The 19,662-nt window shown below is 33.9% G+C and overlaps 1 protein-coding gene across 1 annotated transcript in view; it reads left to right on the top strand.

Moving 5' to 3' along the window:
* The first annotated feature begins 16,579 nt into the window (after nt 1-16,579).
* LOC142333940 (uncharacterized) overlaps nt 16,580-19,662 on the top strand; it is a 225,713-nt gene continuing 222,630 nt past the window's right edge. Inside the window, exon 1 of the mRNA XM_075381568.1 lies at nt 16,580-17,070. Coding sequence (XP_075237683.1) covers nt 16,841-17,070 — 230 coding nt within the window. The 5' untranslated portion in view covers nt 16,580-16,840. The remainder of the gene's footprint in view (nt 17,071-19,662) is intronic.

The following is a 19,662-nucleotide window of genomic DNA, read 5'->3' as shown; positions in this document are numbered from 1 at the left end:
ACAGGAACCAAACAGCAACAGTAACAATTGAAGAACATAAGAAAGAAGCCGTAATAAGAAAGGGAGTCCGACAAGGATGTTCCCTATCTCCGTTACTTTTTAATCTTTACATGGAACTAGCAGTTAATGATGTTAAAGAACAATTTAGATTCGGAGTAACAGTACAAGGTGAAAAGATAAAGATGCTACGATTTGCCGATGATATAGTAATTCTAGCCGAGAGTAAAAAGGATTTAGAAGAAACAATGAACGGCATAGATGAAGTCCTATGCAAGAACTATCGCGTGAAAATAAACAAGAACAAAACGAAAGTAATGAAATGTAGTAGAAATAACAAAGATGAACCGCTGAATGTGAAAATAGGAGGAGAAAAGGTTATGGAGGTAGAAGAATTTTGTTATTTGGGAAGTAGAATTACTAATGATGGACGAAGCAGGAGCGATATAAAATGCCGAATAGTACAAGCGAAACGAGTCTTCAGTAAGAAATATAATTTGTTTACATCAAAAATTAATTTAAACGTCAGGAAAAGATTTTTGAAAGTGTATGTTTTGAGCGTCGCTTTATATGTAAGTGAAACTTGGACGATCGGAGTATCTGAGAAGAAAAGATTAGAAGCTTTTGAAATGCGGTGCTATAGGAGAATGTTAAAAATCAGACGGGTGGATAAAGTGACAAATGAAGAGGTGTTACGGCAAATAGATGAAGAAAGAAGCATTTGGAAAAATATAGTTAAAAGAAGAGACAGACTTATAGGCCAGAACTGAGTATTGCAGTTGAAGAACTTCAGAACTTCACCTACCTTTTAAAATGGAAGAATTCGCGAAAGCGTTGGAAAAATTAGGTAACACAGCTGCTGGTCCGGATGAAATCCACTATAATATGATCGGACAGCTGAATACCACTGCAAAGCGTAGATTATTAGAACTTTATAATAAAATATGGCGGGATGGAACGTACCCGCAGCAGTGGAAAAAAGCTCATGTTGTTCCAGTACCAAAGAAAAATAAAAATTTAACAGACCCCAATAGCTATCGTCCTATTTCTTTGACGTGTGCTATGGGAAAAATACTGGAAAAAATGATTAATAATCGACTCGTCTGGGTTTTGGAAAAAGAAAACCTGATATCACCGTATCAAGCAGGTTTTCGGCAATACCATTCTACCACTGATCAAATGATCAACTTAGAGGACATTATATATAACAGCTTCATTAAAAGGAAACATTGTGTCGGAGTCTTCTTTGATCTTCAGAAGGCTTTCGATATGACCTGACGTCATGGTATAATGCTCCAGATACATGAATGGGGCATTCGTGGCAACCTGCCAGTCTTACTGAGGAATTATATGAATGACCGTACTTTCCAAGTACGCGTCAGTAGCGAATATTCATCTGTAAGAAATTTGGAAAATGGCATACCACAAGGTTCGCCGTTGAGCGGTACCTTGTTTACCATTGCCATTAATAAATTGATATTAGCCATTCCAGCAGAAATCAGCAAAAGCGTCTATGTTGATGATCTGGCAATTGGGTATGCCAGCAACAAGAGTGCTATGGTGAGGTACAAATTGCAAACGAGCGATCAATGCTCTAAATGAAGTTGCAAAGAATAACGGATTCCAATTCTCACCAGAAAAAACGTGCTGTGTACACTTTTCTAGGAAGAGAATTCCTCATCAAAGTCCTGCGTTGACAATTGATGATAATCCAATACAATATAAAGACAATGTAAGATATTTAGGATTAGTATTGGATAAATCCCTTACATGGGGATTACATATACAGGACTTGAGTGATAGATGCAAAAGAGCCCTAAACATTATAAAATGTTTATCGAACTTAAATTGGGGCTCAAACAAAGAGACATTATTGAGATTGTATAAAGCATTGGTTCAGTCTAAACTAGACTACGGATGTATCGTATATTCATCCGCTAGAAAGTCGCATTTAAAAATGTTAGACGTAGTTCATAATAGCGGAATAAGATACGCAACAGGCGCTTTCCGCACAAGTCCGGCGCTTAGTCTGATGTCTGAAGCCGGAATAATGCCTCTACATTATAGAAGAGAGATCCTCTTGTTAAGATATGCAGCAAATATATGGGCTTATCCTGCCCATATAAATAATAAACTTTTTAACAACCATTCTATGGCTGCATTATACGAACGTCATGCTACCTATTCCAGACCAGCCGGAATTAGGTACCACGAATTAAGAAGTAAATATGAAATTGCCATTCCAGATACATTGGCAATTTCTACTAGAGAAATACCGCCATGGCTCTTGCCAGCGGTAAATACAAGTTTGGATCTCTGTCAAGGAGAAATAAAAAAGAAACCAGCAGTGATCATCCAGCAGGAATTTTTGGCAACCGTCAGTAGCTTCGAAGAACATATTAGAATTTATACTGACGGTTCTAAAACCGAACATGGTGTTGGATGCTCAATATATGTAAATGAAGAAGCCCACTTTTGGAAACTGCCAGATGTGGCCAGTGTCTACACGGCAGAACTCACTGCAATTCAGCAGGCTCTTCGCTACACTGAACACTATTGCGAAGAGAGAGTGCTAATATGTTCCGATTCATTAAGTGCTCTTGTCGCAATTCGGAACAAGAACATTAAGGATGTCCTAATTGCAAACATCCTGTCCATTTTAAACGTACTAAAACAACGAGGACAGCGATGCGCATTTGTATGGACTCCGGGGCATGCTGGTATTACGGGTAATGAAATCGCAGACGAAGCTGCCAGAAAGGCAACAGTCTGCGATGATTTGGATGCATTTCCTGTAAGAGTGGCAGATGTTAAAAACCGTCTAACAAACATAGTAAGAAACAAGTGGAACGCTGAATGGAGGAGTTTAAATACAAAATTAAACTTAGTAAAAACTTCTCCTTATAAATGGAAAAGCGACTTTAAGTTGACTCGCCGTGAACAAGTAGCGGTGACCAGACTTAGGATCGGCCACACGCGATTAACAAATTTATATATGTTAACCGGCGAAGTGAGACCAATGTGCGGTGTTTGTAATAAAACACTGACAATCAAGCATCTAATAGAAGAGTGTACCATATATGAGGACCTCAGAAAGAGGTTCCGTCTTACAAATAATATTATAGCTGATCTGGATAATGGAAATGAAGAAAATATAGTTGCATTTTTACACCAGTGGACTTCTTAAAAGTCTATAAAATGAATGTTTAAAGCTGTGACAAAAGAATGTCTAAGCGGTAGTTTTATATATACATATAAGGGAGTCTCGAAGCGTGGCACGTATAGTGACGGGAGGTAGGCCTCTTGCCTAGGCCATTTTGGCTCACCTGCATTCAAGAGCAGTGTGTCGGGGTGTGTTCGATGATGGCATGGGGGACCCTCAAGGGTGGATTGAGGGCGCGAGGCTATGGGTGTGCGCCCTGCATGCCTATAGCCTGTTTATAAGAAGGATTCAACTGCCACGGCACCGTGGCGCGACTGATATACTGCTCAACGGCGGTTCTGGTCGCCCCGAGGGTGCTTAAACAAACTGTAAATGAGACTCGTAGAAGAAAGAAAGAAAGATATGGTATTGATAAGCTGAAATATTTATTTTATGGTCTTTTGAGAACCTATCTCAAATTTTAATATTGGGGCCCTTTACACCCCATAAGTGTTTGTGATTGTCCTTGTCTTTTATGTCTTAATGTTTATTGTGAAGTTTGTGTTTTTAAATAAAATGTAAGGGCCCTTTACACCCTTACATATGACGATCCTGATGGAGATAATAATTTCTTTTAAAGAATGTGACGAGAGATAATGACCTTAGCAGTCGATGCCCGTAAAAATTCAGTTAAAAAAAAAGAATTACTCCCGCCTTATGATTGGTTAATAAACAAAGAATACGATTGGTTGGAATTTACTGACTGATAATGATAAGAATTACTCTCGCCTTATAATTGGTTAATAAACAAAGAATACGATTGGTTGGAATTTACTGACTGATAATGATATGAATTACTCTCGCCTTATAATTGGTTAATAAACAAAGAATACGATTGGTTGGAATTTACTGACTGATAATGATAAGAATTACTCTCGCCTTATGATTGATTAATAAACAAAGAATACGATTGGTTGGAATTTACTGACTGATAATGATAAGAATTACTCTCGCCTTATGATTGGTTAATAAACAAAGAATACGATTGGTTGGAATTTACTGACTGATAATGATAAAAATTACTCTCGCCTTATGATTGGTTAATAAACAAAGAATACGATTGGTTGGGATTTCGTGCCTGATAATGATAAGAATTATTCTCATCTTACGACCAATCGTATTCTTTGTTTTTTAAGCAATCATAAAGTGAGAGTAAATCTTATCATTATTACAATTCATATATTATCGTATTCATAACCTGCCAACACAAGTTATTGTGTGAAACCTTCGGTGTTATAGGAAGGCGCGTAGATAGCGCTTTCACGAGGCGGTTAATTTGATAATCCATGTTTGTAAGTTGTAGTAAGTGGTCGTAGTTGGAAGAGGCTGTTTTAAGGCGATATTAAGTTATTGTGGAAATACAAACTAATCAGTATTGTGTAATTAATTTTAGGGGATCTAAAAGACGACCTCCGGTAAGGCTAGGAACGGAGAGGGTGGTGTGGAGACCGGAATTGTCACAAAGCGGGTGTTGCCCCATAAGGAGGTCAGTATGATCGATTTTTACCCAACTTAAACGCGTCGCATAAAGAATTCATCGATCTAAATTTAATCGAAATCAATCTGGATATACAAAACAAAAAGAACAAGGCAAAAATACATACATGTCTAACCTTCCAGAATTTTTCAAAGCTGAATTTGTGTTTTTTGATTAGTGAATGGTCATGAAAGGTCAAGATTAATAAAATGCCTGACTTTCAAAATTTGTCAGGCGTACCTTCACTTACATAGCATATACAGTAAGTATAGTTTATATACATTGTATACAATGACATATCGGATATAGTGACCAAAACCTTGGTACGCTGTTAATACATAAATACAGTTTATAATTTCATCGGTTGTAGTGACACTTCAGTTAATTATGACTTCTGCAATGGCACATTTTATCGCTTATAATGACGGGAGGAAGTGACTCGTCAGTAGCGTAATATATCAACATTGTAGCTACAGAAATATTTTGACGGTTAAAATGAGTCACATTTTTCCTTTTTACCTACATGTACTATAGTTTTTGTTTTTCTTATCTTCTTCATATACCAGATTATCGTACACTGAAGCAGCCGCATTCAGTAGTTATTAATATTTTGTTGTGAGCTTATCATATCGTGCGGGTACATTATTTTAGTTTACGTTATCCTGACTAATTCATTCAATAGTGATTTAATTATGACTTCGCGAAAAACATTCACGATAGAGGAAAACGCGCACATTATCTGGCAGTTATAGAATGGTGAAACTAATAAGGACATCGCCCAAGAATTACGCGTAGGTCATTCGACAATATCGGTGATATGGAAGAACCGTGAAAAAATTAAGAAAAAGTTTGAAACCGATTCTATGAAATCAAAAAAATTACGGCCTAAACAACATAATTATGTAGGCCAAGCGCTGTTAAAACGGTTTAAACACCAGAGGGCTAGTGATATCCCTTTTAACGGCCCTCTATTGCAAACTAAGGCGAACGATTTTTCTGAAAAAAAAATAATAACTTCAACTTGGATACGATTATGTCAGAGAGAATAAGCGGCGAGGCCGCATCAAATCCAATCGGTGTGTCAGAAAAATGACTAGAAACCATTTGACTAAAATTAAAAGAGGGCTATTCGGACGAAAAGATCTATAATGCTGATTATTCCGGTCTTTTTTTTTTAAACTGATGATGTATTGGCTTCAGTACTAGTAGAAATAAACGGGGGCGTAGATAATGACGATGAAGACATCAACCGGCCAAATCTTTCAGAAGTTTTAACGGTAATGAAAACCGTTTGCCTTTTTTCAGTTTTACAGAAATTGCTAATGACGAAACAAATTTGTTTTGATTTAGAAAAGAACCTTCAAAAACTGTATTACAACACCAAATGTTCAAAACAAAGCAAAATAACCGACTTTTTGAAAAAAAGTAAATTTTACAGTTTTAATGTATCTTCTTTAATTTTACCGTATTTGTATTTATTATCAGATATTTTTGTTTTTTTATATTATTTTATTACAGAAATAAATTATTTTACTGTATCACAATACTGATGTAGATGGAATATTAAAGAAGAACCACTACGCTACCTAAATATCGGTGATAATGAATTAAAATTATCGGTTCCTTGGAGGTCACTATCGATATTTACTATATTTTTATTGTTTTAAAAACTAGAAGAGTGTGGTAAGTACGTAAAATTCGAATATATCTGAAATAATATAAAAAAAACTGATAGCGCGTTGTTATTTTTTTCGAGCTATCCAAGTTAAAAAAAAAAAAGCAATTTTTTAGCACTCCCCCATTTGAAGTTACAAATTTAGTTTTCATCGCGCACGGCTTCTGTGAACTGCTTCTTTCAGAACGACTACCGCGCGAGCATGCTCTATTTTCCGCTCATTTTTCCAAGAAATTTAAACAACTTTTATATTAATTTTTGGTATAAAACTTTTCACCATTTGAAAGTACAAGTCTTGAAGAATAAATTGCACTTAAAATGGATACAGAAACGTTTTACAAGTTAAAATAATCACAGTTGTCTGAAGAATCTTTTTATAAACAAATTACAATATCTTAGCAACAAATAAACCAGTTTACTTGTATAACCACTTATTGAATTTGAAATTATAAGAGGTAACTTTTAAAATAAGAAAATAGTAAAAAAGTTATTTTTGTAGTAAATATTGGCTTTGTAAAAAAACCGGTGAATTTTAATGGTTTTTCAGCTTTTTTCAAATAATTAATTAAAAAGATTCAACGTTTAAGGGCTTAAATTATAGGTATTCGATTCCCCCCCCCCCCACGGGGGGAGAAGATCCCGCCTCGTAGCGTGTCAGGTCGCTACACCACCCCGTCCGTTCATAGCCAGTAGTGGCTTTAACGGAGGACATCGTCTCGGCCTCAAACTGATCACATACCACAGCGTTCAGTCCAGGCCTCGTTGAGATGCCACCGATGCAGATGCCTAGAGGGACATCTGCATCGGTAAATTCACCCCGATAGTAGATTTAGATTTATTCCTTCCGAAGAAGACCACAGCTACCACGTCGCCCTCAGAAACTAAGCTAGAAACCTTACCGCTGATTGAAGACCCCGCGCCTAATTTTAACAATTTAATGAGCCAATTTCATGAATGTCTCGAAATCGAGGCAATTAAACAACAACTTCCCCACTAAAAGTGTTGATCGCAACGAAATTTACACCTAGTTCCCTTAAAGAACCCAGCTAACGTTATAACTCATACATGAGTGCAAAAGTTAAATGAACTCCGGTCTGGTCTACCGGAGAGAGGAGAATGAACGCCTACTCCCGGTCGGCTCCATTGCGGAGACCCATTCACCTTCTTCCATTAACCTCCGTCGAAACGCCGCTGTATGCCACCTAAGCGGCATGCAGCCACGTCCCGCCGACAGTGTCCGTATGCTCATACAAATGCCCTCGTCGAAACGCGACCGCACCCCCTCCCCCGGGACAAGGAGTTCCATGCTCGTTGGCAGCGGCGCAACTCCGCCGACAGCTTAATTCCATTTATTTACGTGACATTTCTTATTAATTTAATCGTGGCACGCTGCCAAAGCGCCTACCTTCGGCCAGTCAACTGCTCAGGCGGTCCCTAGCCACCGGGGTTCCTACCATCTACTAAATCCCTTCGGCAGCCTTGCACAGGACGAGGAAGCGAAGGAAGCCAGCAACAACTGTCCACTCACTGCGAGTCCTCCAGTTGACTCGCAGATCCAAGAAGGAGTTTACTCTCTCGAGTTCCCTAGTAACTCTGGTACGCTCAGCTTCGTACCTGTAAATTATAGGTACTGCATGTGCGTGCAACTTTTATTCAGAACATTTTCGGCTTTGCCTACAAAATTGAAAAACCGATTTTCACTACCTTTGAACGACCGCCATTTTGTTCAGTCGCATATAAACCATTTATACTTACCCTAATCTACAACCTCATGTACTTCCCTAAACTCTAATCTTTTAGCAAAAAAATTCCCATTGATGACTGAGGTATCAGAATAGTAATATTGTTTCTACAATAAGAGATCTGGAATAAAATGTTCAATATTTCAAAGAAATTAGGGTTCAAATACAAAGATAGAAGAACAATTGCTAACATTTACAGGAACCAAACAGCAACAGTAACAATTGAAGAACATAAGAAAGAAGCCGTAATAAGAAAGGGAGTCCGACAAGGATGTTCCCTATCCCCGTTACTTTTTAATTTACACATAGAACTAGCAGCTAATGTTGTTAAAGAACAATTTAGATCCGGAGTAACAGTACAAGGTGAAAAAATAAAGATGCTACGATTTGCTGATGATATAGCAATTCTAGCCGAGAGTAAAAAGGATTTAAAAGGAACAACGAACGGCATGGATGAAGAACTACCGCATGAAAATAAACAAGAACAAAACGAAAGTAATGAAATGTAGTAGAAATAATGAAAATGAACCATTGAATGTAAAAATAAGAAGAGAGAAGATTACGGAGAAGAAGAATTTTGTTATTTAGGAAATAGAATTATTAAAGATGGACGAAGCAGGAGCGATATAAAATGCCGAATAGCACAGGCGAATCGAGCCTTCAGTCAAAAATATAATTCGTTTACATCAAAAATTAATTTAAACGTCAGGAAAACATTTTTAAAAGTATATATTTCGAGCGTAGCTTTATATGGAAGTGAAACTTAGACGATCGGAGTACCTGAGAAGAAAAAATTAGAAGCTTTTGAAATGTGGTGCTATAGGAGAATGTTAAAAATCAGATCGATGGATAAAGTGACAAATGAAGAGGTGTTGCGGGAAATAGATGAAGAAAGAAGCATTTGGAAAAATATAGTTAAAAGAAGAGACAGACTTACAGGCCACATATTAAGGCATCCTGGAATAGTCGCTTTAATACTGGAGGGACAGGTAGAAGGAAAAAATTGTGCAGGCAGGAAACGTTTGGAATATGTAAAACAAATTGTTAGGGATGTAGGATGTAGGGGATATACCGAAATGAAACGACTAGCACTAAATAGGGAATCTTAGAGAGCTGCATCAAACCAGTCAAATGACTGAAGACAAAATAAAAAAATCTTAATTTTAAATAAAACGGTAAGTATTATATATATATATATATATATATATATATATATATATATATATATATGTTACATAAACATATATGGAGAGACATAAAGAAAAAAGACAACGAAACCATTCTTTAACCTTGCGATAGCACGGAAAATATTTCTGTTATTTTAACATCCCTCTATTCATATAAACGCACTGCAATATTAAAATTATAGAATATTTTAAGTAAATAAATATATAATAATATCATAAAATACTTAGATTTAAAAAAAAAAATATTTCATAAAGTTATTACATCAGTTGTTCTTGATGTTACAAATTAAATTTGATCATCGTGAGAGAAAGGTTCATCTTAACAAGAAACGTAAATATTTATGCAATACGTAACCAGTCTTAATAAAAATAAATAGAAATAGAACATTGAATAAGAACAAAAAAGAAAATTTCAATGTATAAATGAGTAATAATATTATTATTAAACATATTTATATTAGAAACGACTAACGGCGCCGTGAAAACAGTCCGAACAAGGTGAGGTGGGACATATAAACGCCTCCTCAAACTTCCAAGGCAACGCAAGGACGAATAATAACAGTGTTTACTATTTAAGGGAAAAATAATATATAAGAAAGGGAATTTTTTCAATTAAAATTTCCCTTATCTCGTTCTAGTAAACTGCTTTTAATATCGGGTTTCTTTGTAGTGTAACTGACTGACATCAGTTATACCAGGATGTGTATATGCATATTAGGTTCAATTAATTCATAAGTATTTAAAGTTATTAAGGACATGTTTTCTTTATTGTTTTATTAAATAAAAATATTTTTATATATATTTATTTTTTTATGTGTATTTTTAACATATATTAAAAATTAAATACCCGTTAATTATTAATAGATTTTATTATTTTTTTTAATAACACTGAAGTTACGTGTGAATTTAATCTTTTTTTTTTTTTTTTTAATTTTTAAATACCTTTCTTAAATTAACCAAATAAAACAGTTAACTATCTTAATTACCCTTTTAACTATTACCATTTAAATAATTAAAACCCTTCTACACACTCATTTATCCTTTTAATAAAATGCAGTTCTTGTTTAAAAATATTAACTACGTTAAATAAACTGAAAAACAAAAAATTCAACAAATTTTAAATCTACAAACCTGGATGGTCATTTCGATTGTTAAACAATCATCATCAGTATATAAAAACCGTTGAAAACTTCAACTTATTTATCCTCAATATTTTATTATTTCTTTTAAACTTCATTTATACAGGGTCATTCACGGGAACCGGATGCTCTTAAAATAATCATAAAAAATTGAATATTTACTTTAAAAAAGTTTTATCGGTACTGAAACACTTGTTAAATCAAAGCATTTGTTACTTACACATGAACGAAAAATTATGTCCGGCAAGTGATGTCCATTTTGGGCAATACATTGTTGTAGCCTTTCACGGTAACCGGCCTCAATTCTTTGCAGCATGTCTACATCAATCTGGGTGACGTGATTACGAATTGCGATCTTTAGGTCCTCCAATGTACGCGGTTTATTGCCGTACACACGCGATTTCAGAAACCCCCACAGAAAAAAATCACAACTACTCACTCAAATCGGGGGACCGAGGGGGCCAAGGAATGTCGCCGAATCTGAAAACGATCCGTCCCGAAAACAAGTTACGGAGAACAGCCATCGTTGCCCTCGCTGTGTACGCTGTAGCTCCATCCTGTTGGAATAATGCACTTTGAAAATCGATTCCCCGGTTTCGTAAGTCAGGATTGAAAAACGTATTCAACATCGCAATGTAAAGATCAGCTGTTACAGTTACGGCAGCGTCATTTTCTTCAAAAAAATACGGTCCAATAAGACCGACCTTTCGCATTGCACACCAGACGGTCACCTTTGGGCTATGAAGTGGTCTCTCGTGAAGCCGATGCTGGTTTCTTTCTGCCCGATACCGGCAATTCTGTTTGTTGACGAAGCCATTCAGATGAAAACGGGCTTCGTCACTCATTAAAAATAACTAATTTTCATTTTCTTCAAAAACGGTAAGCAATTGTCGACAAAATTGTAATCGCCGCGTGAAATCTTGCTCGTTTAACTGCCGCACGACGGCTATCTTGTAAGGATGGAAATGCAGGTCTGTATGCAGAATTCGTGTTACCGTACTTGTGCTCATTTGAAGTGCTGCTGAATGCCTCTGAATAGAGCGGCGCGTGCTTCTGATAACGGCTTCCCTTACTTGTTCGATGTTCTCCGGAGTGCTAGCGGTTCGTCGGGGACCCGGTGGTTTTTTCTTCAATATTGAACCGCTTGCTCCAAGGTTGTTTACCCGTTGCGATATTGTGTTACGAGAAGGCACACTTGCATTACGATGGATACTAAACTGACGGCGGAATTCTCGCTGAACAGCAGTTACGGATTCGTCATTCGCACAAAACTGTCATACGCGTACAGGCGTTGGTCTAGCGTCCACGACTACATATCGACGACTAAAATGTAAATGCTATGAACAAAGGAAACGTCAGACACCAGCCACGTGCCCCTCCCACCACGAACGCCCGAGTACAACCCACTTCAAAAACATCCGGTTCCCGTGAATGACTGTATATGTACTTTTTTTTTAATATCAACTGATGATGATTATTTAAAAAACGAAATAACCATATAATTATAGAATTTAAATTTGTTATTTTCTTTTTGAACTTTCTATCAAATTTATTTGAAACAATTTTTTTTTTTTCATTAAACAAACCAAGTTCTATAATGAAAAGAATAGATATATCATTTATATATAAATTTGGGTTTGGCAGGCACATTTGTAAAACTATATTTAAATCAATAAAAAAAAACTGGAAACTACAGGAACTTCAAATAGAAAAAAATAATTTTTATTTAATTTAGCATTAAAAGGAATTATAAAAAATAAAAACACAGGAATAATTTTACAATCTGTAAAAAAAAATCAATGATGTTTCTTCAAGACAACATTCGATAAAGTTTAGTAAGGTAATTTTTGAATTGTTTAAGGGACAAATAGATATTTTGTCGCTACACATCTACAGAAACGGGTAACTTTCTTGTTTTAGGTACCCTATATCCGGGAAGGTTTTGAACTTCAGGAAGATATAAAAGTTTTGTTGCCTTATTTATACAGGAAAACTTCGAAAGTTATTGCTCCCATTCAGATAAAAGTCCAGAAATCCCTAAAGATAAAGATTCCCTAAATTAGAAGAAGCTTTAAATTTTCGTTCGGGTCGGTTTTTTTATGTCATTTTGCGATTCCTGTTTGTTTAGATGTCTTATCTTATCTTCTACACTTTCATTAATTTTTCCCCGTTTTGGAATTATTAGATATAAATCTGAATATGACATCAGATAATACCTTTGCAATCTAAATGACTTGTTTTAGAAGATTTTTTCCTACCCGATAACTATATATATATATATAATGGGCGAGTTACTTGTTGGAAAATATGACTAAATTAAGGTAAAATTTTATTTTAACAATTGTTGAGGATGCCAACTGATTAATCAACTCATATTAATGATTATTTCCATGGCGGAGTGGTAGCGTCTCATTCTTTCATCCGGAAGTCCCGGGTTCGAATCCCGGTGACCGGGTTCCAAAGATTTCCACCTTAAAGTTAAGAAAAACTTCAAATTTACTCTATACGACAACGGTTGCATGTGAAAAAAAGTTTCACATGTTTACCATACGACGTGAAAAGATAAAGATGCTACGATTTGCTGATGATATAGTAATTCTAGCCGACAGTAGAAAGGATTTAGAAGAAACAATGAACGGCATAGGTGAAGTCCTACGCAAGAACTATCGCATGAAAATAAACAAGAACAAAACAAAAGTAATGAAATGTAGCAGAAATAACAAAGATGGACCGCTGAATGTGAAAATAGGAGGAGAAAAGGTTATGGAGGTAGAAGAATTTTGTTATTTGGGAAGTAGAATTACTAAAGATGGACGAAGCAGGAGCGATATAAAATGCCGAATAGCACAAGCGAAACGAGCCTTCAGTAAGAAATATAATTTGTTTACATCAATAATTAATTTAAATGCCAGGAAAAGATTTTTGAAAGTATATGTTTGGAGTGTCGCTTTATATGGAAGTGAAACTTGGACGATCGGAATATCTGAGAAGAAAAGATTAGAAGCTTTTGAAATGCGGTGCTACAGCAGAATGTTAAAAATCAGATTGGTGGATAAAGTGACAAATGAAGAAATATTGCGGCAAATAGATGAAGAAAGAAGCATTTGGAAAAATATAGTTAAAAGAAGAGAGACTTATAAGCCACATACTAAGGCATCCTGGAATAGTCGCTTTAATATTGGAAGGACAGGAAGAAGGAAAAAATTGTGTAGGCAGGCCACGTTTGGAATATGTAAAACAAATTGTTGAATTGTTGGGGATGTAGGATGTAGAGGGTATACTGAAATGAAACTAGCACTAGAAAGGGAATCTTGGAGAGCTGCATCAAACCAGTCAAATGACTGAAGACAAAAAAAAACCATACGACAAACCCCATCTTCTTACAACTCCAGCAACATTTTGGTCATCCCTTGTCGTAAGGATTCGTTGTATCAAAAATTATTTCAGATAAAAATTTTAGGTAATTTATAGATGATTAACGATCACTTTAAACCGATTCCATACTGTGCCTATTAAGGTATGGTTTTTTGTCCTCAAAATCCCATTTTTCCACCCTCTGGGCAATCATTGTGATATAAAAAAACTTTACTTAAATCAATTTTAGGCCCTTATTCAAAGAATAGTAAGAACTTCAAACGAATTCGATATTTTACCTAATAAGAAAATTATAGCGATTTTTTTTTTCAAAAAAACCCTCCATTTTCACCCCAACGGTTCGATTTTAGTCATTAATGAACTCGACCGAGATTTTGGGACGAGTTATTTTTAAGGAACAATTAAAAGTGATTGGCGCAGAATTACTGCAGTTATCGTGTCCACAAGAAAGTGATATATATATATATATATATATTTTTTTTTTTTTGTCTTCAGTCATTTCACTGGTTTGATGCAGCTCTCCAAGATTCCCTTTCTAGTGCTAGTCGTTTCATTTCAGTATACCCTCTACATCCTACATCCCTAACAATTTGTTTTACATATTCCAAACGTGGTCTGCCTACACAATTTTTTCCTTCTACCTGTCCTTCCAATATTAAAGCGACTATTCCAGGATGCTTTAATATCTGGCCTATAAGTCTGCCTCTTCTTTTAACTATATTTTTCCAAATGCTTCTTTCTTCATCTATTTGCCGCAACACCTCTTCATTTGTCACTTTATCCACCCGTCTGATTTTTGACATTCTCCTATAACACCGCATTTCAAAAGCTTCTAATCTTTTCTTCTCAGATATTCCGATCGTCCAAGTTTCACTTCCATATAAAGCGACACTCCAAATATATACTTTCAAAAATCTTTTCCTGTCATTTAAATTAATTTTTTATGTAAACAACTTATATTTTTTACTGAAGGCCCGTTTCGCTTGTGCTATTCTGCATTTTATATCGCTCCTGCTTCATCCATCTTTAGTAATTCTACTTCCCAAATAACAAAATTCTTCTACCTCCATAATCTATTCTCCTCCTATTTTCACATTTGGTCCATCTTTGTTATTTCTACTACATTTCATTACTTTTGTTTTGTTCTTGTTTATTTTCATCCGATAGTTCTTGCGTAGGACTTCATCTATGCCGTTCATTGTTTCTTCTAAATCCTTTTTACTCTCGGCTAGAATTACTATATCATCGGCAAATCGTAGCATCTTTATCTTTTCACCTTGTACTGTTACTTCGAATCTAAATTGTTTTTTAACATCATTAACTGCTAGTTCCATGTAAATATTAATATGTTACGGAGATAGGGAACATCCTTGTCGGACTCCCTTTCTTATTACGGCTTCTTTCTTATGTTTTTCAATTATTACTGTTGCTGTTTGGTTCCTGTACATGTCAGCAATTGTTCTTCTATCTCTGTATTTGAACCCTAATTTTTTTAAAATGCTGAAAATTTTATTCCAGTCTACGTTATCGAATGCCTTTCTAGGTCTATAAACGCCATGTATGTCGGTTTGTTTTTCTTTAATCTTCCTTCTACTATTAATCTGAGGCCTAAAATTGCTTCCCTTGTCCCTATAGTTTTCCTGAAACCAAATTGGTCTTCTCCTAACACTTCTTCCACTCTCCTCTCAATTCTTCTGTATAGAATTCTAGTTAAGATTTTTGATGCATGACTAGTGAAACAAATTGTTCTGTATTCTTCACATTTATCTGCCCCTGCTTTCCTCGGTATCATGACTATAACACTTTTTTTGAAGGCTGACGGAAATTCCCCTTTTTCATAAATATAACACACCAGTTTGTATAATCTATCAATCGCTTCCTCACCTGCACTGCGCAGTAATTCTACAGGTATTCCGTCTATTCCAGGAGCCTTATGTATTAGCCTATATATATATATATATATATATATATATATATATAAACTTTTGTATTAACGGTGATTTTGGGGTTTGAGGGATGTGAAACGCCTAGATATGTCGAAATTTTTCGGAAATTGAATCATGGTACCTATTACAATAGGTAGCTCTCAATAGAAATTAGTAGTTACAATAGAAATAAACTACCGCGGTAATTTGTATGGAAATATATATTATATTCTATTAAGTGGAAACAAAAGCGAGGGTATTTTTTTAAAATAAAAAAACATTACAAAAACTGAATAGAAAGGAATGAAAAAAAATAATCAACCGGCCTTAAAAAATAAAAAAATAAAATAATTCATCAAAATGAGAATTAAAAATATATTACTCTCAATAAATTTGGTTTACGTAATTAAAATTTTAATAATACAATAATTTTTTGTTAAAGTACCATCTAAACAAGCAGATTTAAAAAAAAAATTCATGACCCTTACAAAATAAAACATGTTTATAAAAAAATTATACGAACATTTTGGAAAAACAAAATTGCACTGGACTTTGAATTCTATTATTTAAAAATATATTCTTTATAATACAAAGGAAAACCCAAAAAGTTTTTATAAAGAAAAAAAAATAGATGATATCATAAATTATGATAAAAATTTAACAAAAACTAAGAATCTAAAACTAATTGAATTACGGTACATTCATAATAAAAAAAAATTATCGATAAAACATTACGTTAAAAAAAAATGAAAGAGAAGGTAAATTTTAAATTACGTATAAATTAAGTTGGTAACATTGTATTAGGCAGTAACCTCACATTGGTATTTTACAACAAACCGTTCACTCACTGCCAGGCTGGCCATAGTAACGGAGAGAGTGTCTTTAAAAATTAGTACATATGGTATATGTATTATTACAAAAGTAATAATAAAAAAATATTATAATTAATATAGTGATTTTTAAGCCAGCTCTCTGTATGGTTAACTTATATTTAAATTTTAAATATAAATAATATATATATATATTTATAAATGTAAAACTAAAAAAAAAAAAAAAAATATTTATATATAAATGAATTTGTGGTGTATACAAACATACATATATATTTTTTTTTAATTGTGATGCGTGAAGTGTTGGACATTTTTAAAGGCGGAGAGAATGTTAAACATTCTACGGGTTCATTATTACCGACAGAAAAAATGAGTGCGGATAAATCAAAAACAACGCCGTCAGTTAACGTTTTGTCGACACAACCCGGATATTTGGATTTAACACCAGAACAAGCGAAAAGACTTATTAGGACTGAACCGATTCACGATTACTACGAAGTCGAGGATGAACCCTTTGCAAGGTATGATTTTTTATTTTATTTATTTTAATTTTTTTAATCCATGACGTGTTTAAAAATAATCTTTGTAAGTACATAAAAAACGGATTTTTTCTGTTTAAAATGGTTTTTTATTACGTATTATTAATTTTTCATGTTATAATTATGTTATTTGGAGATGTTTGCCGAAAAATTATAAGTATAATGTAACCAAACAGAAACTACACTCGCTTCGCTCGCTACATAAGGTTAATGAGCGAAGCGAGCGTATGTTAAGTTTGATTAGTTTATATTTATAATTATAAGCATATAATTGCATACTAATACGTAATGCGTAACGTAAAAAAAAACCATTGTGGGGGAAAACAGAAAAGACCCGAAAAAGTTCATGAATAATTTTTTCAATAATATTTATTTGTCGGGCCGTTTTTTTAATGATAAAAAAATTAATTTAAAACTCTTTCATACAGTTCTGAATTTAAATAAAAATTTTAAAGCCAATAATATAATAAAAAGTGTCATCAGTTTTATAATTTTAACAAATTTTATGAATAAATCTCCCCCAACTAATATAAAAAAAAATTTAAATTTTTAATATTTATTTTAACACATTTTCAAAGTATGAACAATATTTAAAATTTGTTTATTTATTTAGAAAAATTCATCAAAGATTTAAGATTTATCGCATCGGGTTGGTCTAGTGGTGAACCCGTTATCGCAAATCAGCTGATTTCGAAGTTTTCGAGATTTCTAAGGTTCAAATCCTAGTAAAAGGGAGATTTTATACGAACTTGAAAACTAGATCGTGGATACCGATATTCTTTGGTGGTTGGGTTTCAATTAACTACACATCTCAGGAATGATTGACCTGAGTCTGTACAAGAGCACTTTATTCATACGTATCATCCTCTGAAGTAATACCTTACGGTTTCCAAGTGATGATAACGCGTAAGCGTTTTTCGCCCTCCAAAAAAAAGAAAAAATAAATAAATATCTTATGGTGTTTTCCGTAGGCTAAACAGAAAAAATATCCTGTTTGGTCTATTTGTGAAGTCTTCATCGCAAATCAGCCGATTTCGAGAGTGTTCTAACGTTCAAATTCTAGTAAATGCAGTTACGTTTATATGGATTTGAATACTAGATCGTGGATACCGGCGTTCTTTGGTGGTTGGGTTTTAATTAACCACACTGTACAAGACAACTTCATTTAAATTCATTTATATCATCCTCTGAAGTAATACCTCTTACGGTGTTTTCGGTGGCTAAACAGAAAGAGAGAGAGAGAGAGAGTGAGTGAGTGAGAGTGTGTGAGAGAAGTCGCTAATGACTTTAATTGTAGATGCGACTATCAGAAAAAAAAATTAACAACCATAAAATTCAACTCCTAATAAAGCGTTGTAGTAATTAAAATTTGAAATATTTGAGTTAATTGGTTTATTGTAGAAAAAACAATTTCATATTATTGTAATCTAAAAGGGAATATTGCAAATGGAAAAAATTACCATTTTTGGATTTTTTAATAAAGGTATGACACTCGTTATTACTCGCCCTTTCAAAAGATTTAAAAAAGTTATAAGTACATCCCCTGCATATAGAAACGTCATCCTACCAAATTTTTTAATTTTACGTCAACTCGTTCCTGAGGTATTAACAAAAATAGTGAACATACACGCACACGCGTGTATTTTTATACATTTTTTTAACTGGATTTCAACGTTTCCCCTGAGTCTGAACTGGTCATTTTTGATATGATACTAACGAAAGTATTTTCAATAATTCAAAGCTTTATTCTCGACGTCGTTTATGTAAATATAAAAGGGTTGACTACAAAATAATCTTTTATTATTTTTGGTGGGGGGTTACAGAACAATTCTGTATAAATAAAAGTTCAGAAAATTTTATTCCATGCATTAATTCACGTATTAGGCATATATTTTTAACAAGCTGTTTTCAAAAAAAGTCACGTATTTTCTAGTTACAAAAAATGGGGTGTCAAATCTTTGTTGGTTCCAGCAATTATATATTCATGATTCATTTTATAGTAAATTAAAAAAAAAAAAATTATATATTATATATATTAACTTTTTACACACTATTTCGACCTATAAAAAGTCAACAATTTACGTTTAAAGACTTCCTATTTAAATAAAAAATTCATTGATGAGTTTTATTAATGAATAGGAATTAAAAGAATTTAAAAAAAATAACTTAAAACTTTTGCATCTTTGTAACGTATATGGACTGAAATATTTTTCACTTTTATCTGTTAGATGGTATAATGATAAAACGCACGCAATATCATAAAAGATATAAATCAATACCAAAAAGGGTTGGTTAACCAGTATATATTTTCAACAACAACAATTATCTATTTCTAATCAAATAAAAGAAAAATGAGGAACGAAGTGATTTCCTCACTGTTTTTTTTTTTCAATTATATATTAAAAGCAATGAAATGTAGTAGAAATAACAAAGATGGACCACTGAATGTGAAAATAGGAGGAGAAAAAATTATGGAGATAGAAGAATTTTGTTATTTGGGAAGTAGAATTACTAAAGATGGACGAAGTAGGAGCGATATAAATTGCCGAATAGCACAGGCGAAACGAGCCTTCA

Source organism: Lycorma delicatula, chromosome 13 (genome assembly GCF_047948215.1).
Source record: "Lycorma delicatula isolate Av1 chromosome 13, ASM4794821v1, whole genome shotgun sequence".
Taxonomy (NCBI): domain Eukaryota; kingdom Metazoa; phylum Arthropoda; class Insecta; order Hemiptera; family Fulgoridae; genus Lycorma; species Lycorma delicatula.
Note: the sequence above shows the minus strand (reverse complement) of the source record. Positions and strands in the feature narration are given on the sequence as shown.